The sequence below is a fragment of the Lactuca saligna genome, chromosome 8 (assembly GCF_052625555.1).
Source record: "Lactuca saligna cultivar CGN05327 chromosome 8, ASM5262555v1, whole genome shotgun sequence".
NCBI classification, from domain to species: Eukaryota; Viridiplantae; Streptophyta; class Magnoliopsida; order Asterales; family Asteraceae; genus Lactuca; species Lactuca saligna.
Window position 1 is genome coordinate 29,365,001 of NC_136424.1, and position 6,778 is coordinate 29,371,778.

Here is a 6,778-nt window from a genome sequence, read left to right on the forward strand (position 1 = left end):
TATGTCACAAGGTAAATGTAGAGATTATTCTAGTTATGTTACAACTTTTATATATATTCTTTTTGAAAGTTGATTATTTTGGTAATAATAGAAATCAAGAGTTAAATTTAACAATAAAAATTTCCAGCATGTATAAATTGTTTTTTTTTTTTCCTATTGTTTTTGGAGAAAACGAGTATAGAAATATGACATTGAATGAGATTTTTGGTGTACTAGCTGAAAAGCTAACTGCTAAATAAAAAAAATGATGCATGGTAAAAACTAAATGATAAGTTAGGTTCCGTTTGATAGTTTCTGTCTGGGAAAGTGCTGTCTGATAAAGTGCTATATGGGAAAGTTTTCTAGCTGGGAAAGAAACCATGCTGTTTGATTGTATACCTGATTGACTGTGTAAATGATGAAAACAAAAATAATAATTCAATAAAAAAAATAAATTAAAAAAAAAAATTAATAATCTAAGAAAGAAAGAAAAAGACGGGGTTTGGTGCATAATTGTTTTTCCAACCCATTTAGCAATAAATATATGATTTTGGAGCTTTCTGGGAAAAACATATCTTATCGGGAAAGACTCATTTTTTGTGCAAATCAAACAGTCTTTCCGGTCCATTCAACTAGAAAGATCTGTTTGGACTTGAAAATATGCGTATCAAACGGAGCCTTAGTTGAAAGATATGTAAAATGACATGAAATGTCATTGAGAAAAATATAATATTTTTATAATTAAAGGTATATTTGGAAAATTATAAAAAAAACTTATGAAAAACTAGTATAAAGTAGTTTTTTAAAATGCTAACTTTTAAGCAAATTTTGGGTTTGTTAAACATAACACTTTCAAAAAAACTCAAAAATTAAGCTAGTTGTTGTACGTGAAACACATATATCAACCTGTTAGTAAAAAGGACTAGATGCCAAATTATGTGAAAAGCGATGAATGTAGATCTCAAACAAAACAAGAAATTAAATTTAAAATGTGCAAAATTTAGAACCAAAATCACATTATGTTAAGAGTTGTTTAAACATGATGTGAACTTTTAGTAGGTTGGAGTCTTAGATGACACTTGAAAAAAAATGGAGACGGTTGTATGAATTAAAAAGAGAGAAAAAAATTGTTGAAAAAAAGTTAGCGTAGTTGTGGAACGGGAAAATGACTTGTAAGTGTAACGAAGTATTAGATTTGTACAAAAAATACCATTGAACTTTTTTTATACACATATCACCAATTAACTATAACTTTTGTACATATATGACCATTAAACTTCACATTTGTTAAAAAAATACCATTATATTACCGGTAATAATAGGTAATCAGCCACGTAGCATGCAACGTGACATGCCATGTGGCTGCTGACGTAGATTTTACTGTTTATTATGTACACATTATACCATTAAACTATTTTTTGTACACATTATACCATTAAACTTTTTTTGTACACATTTTACCATTAAACTTTTTTGTAGACATTTTACCATTGATGTTATATAATTTATTGAAAAAAATATCATTTCAAAAAATACATATTATTACATAAAATGGGGTTTCCCATCACCTGATGTGGATTTTATTGATTTTCTAAATTTTACTAAACTTATCATTATAAATCATTTTCCTATCGGTAAACAAAGACATAATTTCAATGCACTTTTTTAATCATCATCCATAATCAAGAAGAGGGGAGATTATAATAAGGTAACATGTACAAAATGTTTCATGAGTTTATAAGTGTGCGTTAAACGTAGTTTCCTAAGAAAATAACTTATAAGAATATGTTTATTAGATATTAGCTAAAATAATAAACAATTGAGTATTTTTTCGCAACTCCAGATAGAAGTCTCAAGTTCAAATCTTGTGGGTTTCAATCGATGTATGACCAACTTAAATTCACAATTTAGTTGTAAAAGAAAGTGCTTAGTATCATTGTAAAAAACAAACCCTTTCCCCCAAACCTTACAAAATCAGGCGGGTCACAATAAGTGATGGAAAACTCATTTTATGTAAAAATATGTATTTTTTGAAATGATATTTTTTGAATAAATTATATAAGATTAATGGTAAAATGTGTACAAAACGTTTAATGGTAAAATGTACACACAAAAAAAAAAAAAATGGTATAATGTGTACATAATATACAATAAAATCCACGTCAGCAGCCACATGGAATGTCACGTTGCATGTTACGTGGCTGGTGACCTACTATTACTGGTAACATAATGGTATTTTTTGAAAAATGTGAAGTTTAATGGTCATATGTGTACAAAAGCTATAGTTGATTGGTGATATGTATACAAAAAAAAGTTCATTGATATTTTTTTACAAGTCTAATACTTCGTTATCTTTACAAGTCATTTTCCCTTATGGAACATACTCTTGTTGTTTTTATTAAAATACAAATTTTCTTTTAAAAATTAAAAGAATGCTGAGCAATTAAGATGTAAAATTAAAAGACTATCGAATACTGTGAATCTAAAAAAAACTAAAAATCAGTATTTTAATTGAAAATTTAAAAAGCTATCAAAACTTTTTAATATAATAAATAATTAATTTGTAATATACCAGTGTCTTGTTTTTTACGGAACAATACAATGAAATGATGTTTGTAGATACGTCTAATTGAGTTTGTTATCATACAACATTTGTAACTATGTATCTCTAATTAAAAAACGATATATTAATTTGGTAACTCATAAATAGAAAATATATAAAAAATTATTCAAGAGAAATAACATATATTTCTTAGACCATACACAAATGGCGTTGTAAGTACAAGTATCGAAAGCACATCCAACTTACATTCAGCCCAAAATAGTACCTTCTTTTAGTGACAAATGTGTTGAAAAAGTACATAGGTTCAATTCAAGTCATGTTCCTCTAATTTGATTGGATACTTTATTGGTTTTTTTTTTTTTTTTTTTTTTTTTTTTTTTAAAATTATTTTTGTTATTAATTAATTAATCTTAATCTACTCTAATAAATCTACTTTAATAAATGAATTTTTTTTTGTTAGATGTTATATTCTTATTTAATTGTTAAATATTATTTTGTGGTTATTTTGAATTAATTTTCTTTTAAAATATCATTTTATGAGTTTTTTTATTATAATAAATTTCACATAATACTTTAATGTAACTAGGTGTGAAATCCGTGTATTACACGTGTTGATTTAAAAAAAGATTAAATAATAAATTAAAATGTAAATATAAAATATTTTTTAATGTACAAATTTAAAATAAAAAAAGGAAAAACATAGTTGTTGCAATTTAATATAATATATATCATATTTAATACTTTACATATATAATTATATCACTTTAATTTTAAAAAACAAAACAAACCAAAATTTGATAAATGGATAATATTTATTTCAAAAATACCATAAAATGATAAGTGTCAAAACTAATGAGAGATTGATATGTGGCAAAAAAATCTTCATTTATTAAGGAGGATAATTACAATAAATGTATTAATAAATTAATATCAATTTTATTAATGGATTTACCTTTTTATTTTAAAATAACCAAATTAAAGCTCATTAGTTTATTTTATTTATTTAAATTTAAAAGATAAAAAAATCAATTTTAATAATTCATTATTTTTCTTATTTTCTTATAAATCTAAAGTTCTTAAATATTTAGATATTTATATTTAATTTTTTAATTAACCTATATAATACATTAGTTTTACACCTAGTATATAGAATATTATTCAAGAGAAAGGACATGTTAAGTTTTTTAATTTTATTCCAAGGCATTTCATCTTTTGATTATTTTATTGCTGTGGTATTGTAGAGTTAATAACTTAATATTATTCAAAAACCTATCCGTTTCACAATTTGAGTCGGGAGAAATATTATTTTGATGAAAAAATTACAACCAAAAATAAAGAAATGAAAGTAAAAAATTTGTAAGTTTAAAAAAATTAAAGCCAAAATATTGCTTTGAATAGTACTTGGTAATATATTTTGTAAATAATTTAAATATCATGTGGTATTTATTGTTTAAATATCTACGTTTGCATAAAAATATAACAAACGTGTAGGTGTTCTGTTATTCCTCTTCACATGCCATGTTTTCTCATGATTCACATCATATATGTTAAAAATCTATGAACATGCTCACATGGTTGTTAGATAATTAAAAAAAAAAATCTATGTTTCTTTCACTGCAACCCCATTTGATTGTTTTGGACATTTTGGTCATATTCTACCAACCTCTCAAATGTCTAAATTCCAATAATATGGAGAAAATTAGGTTTGGTGATATTTTATAATAATTAATAGTTGGTAAAAAGTAAAAACAGTTTTCGATTTAAATCCTTACAACAAGTAACAAACGCATTGTTGTTTTAGGCATTGAAAGCAATTCTAGACCGAGGACATAAACTACGAAATCCAGATGGAATTCTTATCAATGGACGTGGGCCAAATGTCACATCATTTACTGTCGAAAAAGGTAAAACTATAGAATAACCCAAATACCGATAAATCATTTTCCTATTGATTAGGTGATACTTACATTTTTATTTTTGGCAAATAGGAAAAACTTATAGGTTAAGAATATCAAACGTGGGACTACAAAATTCCCTTAATTTCCGCATTCAAAACCACAGGATGAAACTTGTGGAGGTTGAAGGAACACACACAGTCCAACAAATGTATTCGTCTCTTGATATTCATTGTGGGCAATCTTACTCGGTGTTGATTACAGCCGATCAATCCGATCGAGACTACTATATTGTCGTCTCCTCTCGATTCACCAACCCAATCCTTGCCACTACTGGAGTTCTTCATTATAGCAACTCCGCTAGCAAAGTCTCTGGCCCAATTCCCGGTGGACCCACCATCCAAGTGGACTGGTCCCTTAATCAGGCCCGCTCAATCAGGTTTGCTATACCAATATACTTTTTCTTATATCATATACTAAAATATGATGTTGTGATTGTTGATCATTACTTATATAATCATGTCATTAACACGGCCTTATTTAACCATGAAAATCATAATTAAAATTGTCTCGAAATATTAGAAACATGATAAACATCTCTCTCTTTTTTTCTTTTTTGCATTTAACATCTAACGGAAGTAGCCCATTCCAGGACCAATCTTACAGCAAGCGGCCCACGGCCCAACCCACAAGGTTCATACCATTACGGCATGATCAACACCACCAGAACCATCATCATCCAGAGCTCCGCCGCACAAGTCAACAAAAAACAAAGATATGGACTCAACAGCGTCTCATTCAAACCCACCGATACTCCATTAAAACTCGCCGATTATTTCAACATCGGTGGAGTTTTCAGAGTCGGAAGTATTTCCGATAAGCCCACCGGAGGTGGGTTGTATCTTGACACCGCTGTTATGGGGGCTGATTACAGAACTTTCGTTGAAATCGTCTTCCAAAACCCTGAAGATATCGTAATGAGTTATCACCTTGATGGCTACCAATTCTTCGTTGTGGGGTAAATAATTAACAACAAAAAATAAAAGAATTTATAATATGTTTTGGTTTCTACTTTCTATTATAATATAACAATCAAATATTTTTATTAATTTAGAATGGATGGAGGAGTATGGAGTAAAGGAAGTAGGAACGTTTACAATCTTCGAGATGGCGTTGCACGTAGCACCATTCAGGTCTCCTTTTAGTAAATTACATTTTGGTCCCTCGTTATATCTCTTTTTCGTAATTTTGGTCAACAATATGTTTTTTCTTTCAATTTTGGTCATTAATTGGTTTTTCATTAACCGGTGTTTTATATATTTAGGTATACCCAAAATCATGGTCTGCAATTTACGTACCACTTGATAATGTGGGGATGTGGAATTTGAGGACAGAGTTTTGGGCAAGACAGTATCTTGGTCAACAGTTTTATTTACGTGTTTACACAAATTCAGGATCAATCAGAGACGAATTCCCAATTCCAAAGAATGCTCGTCTTTGTGGAAAGGCAAGTGGTCGTCACACACGACCGTTATAATTTTTCCATAAATATCGAGAAGGTTTGACCTCTACGCTAAAGTAAATTAGGAGGTTGAGTTTAAATATAATTTTCACATAACATATAGTGAATTTAAAAAGTACTAGAAGTATTTGGTTTGTGTATTTATAGCTGTAATGTTACATAAGCTATAAATTGGAATGACCTTATCTCAAGGTCACCTTTATTGTTGTATTTTTTTGTTGACACTTAAGTGGAAATATTGTTTTGTTTGGTGTTTATTGAGAAAGAAATCATATGTTATTGTAATAAAGGAAATGGTTAGAAGTTGGTGATAGACTTCCTATTTGTGCATTTCATCATTTTCATTGTAACAAAATTTAGCGAAGATATTACTCCATGCATATTTTTCACTACTAAACGTAAATTTAATGTGTATTAGAAATAATCAACAAGAAACGATGGAACAAAGAGCTTCTATTATTGCTTTTGTAATTGTGTATCTACATAAATAGAGAGAATATAAATTCTATTTAAGAAAAGGGGTAAATTCTATATAAGAAAATGTCAAAAGTGATATATAGGTTCAAATCTTACTTTAGACATAGTTGGATTTATGAAGAAGGTTTTAGGAATACGTTAAAGAGTCTATGTTTTTGTTCAAATTTTTACTATCTTATAATTTTTTTTTAACTATTTCTAAAAATAGATTGATTATCATAATAATAATATTTTTTTAAGACGTCCAAATGATGAAGCTGATAGTACAAGTAACCATTAATAAAGTAATATTAAATTTTAACCACGTTTTGAATTCAAATATTTCTCATCAAATCTCCTTAT

General features: G+C 27.8%; 1 protein-coding gene across 1 annotated transcript in view; it reads left to right on the top strand.

Annotated features, from left to right (window-relative positions):
• LOC145009326 (L-ascorbate oxidase homolog) overlaps positions 1-6,289 on the top strand; it is a 9,411-nt gene extending 3,122 nt beyond the window's left edge. Inside the window, exons 4-8 of the mRNA XM_078968035.1 lie at positions 4,344-4,446; positions 4,531-4,876; positions 5,090-5,455; positions 5,552-5,630; positions 5,762-6,289. Of these exons, the coding sequence (XP_078824161.1) occupies positions 4,344-4,446; positions 4,531-4,876; positions 5,090-5,455; positions 5,552-5,630; positions 5,762-5,974 (1,107 nt within the window). The 3' untranslated portion in view covers positions 5,975-6,289. The remainder of the gene's footprint in view (positions 1-4,343; positions 4,447-4,530; positions 4,877-5,089; positions 5,456-5,551; positions 5,631-5,761) is intronic.
• The last annotated feature ends 489 nt before the right edge of the window (positions 6,290-6,778 follow it).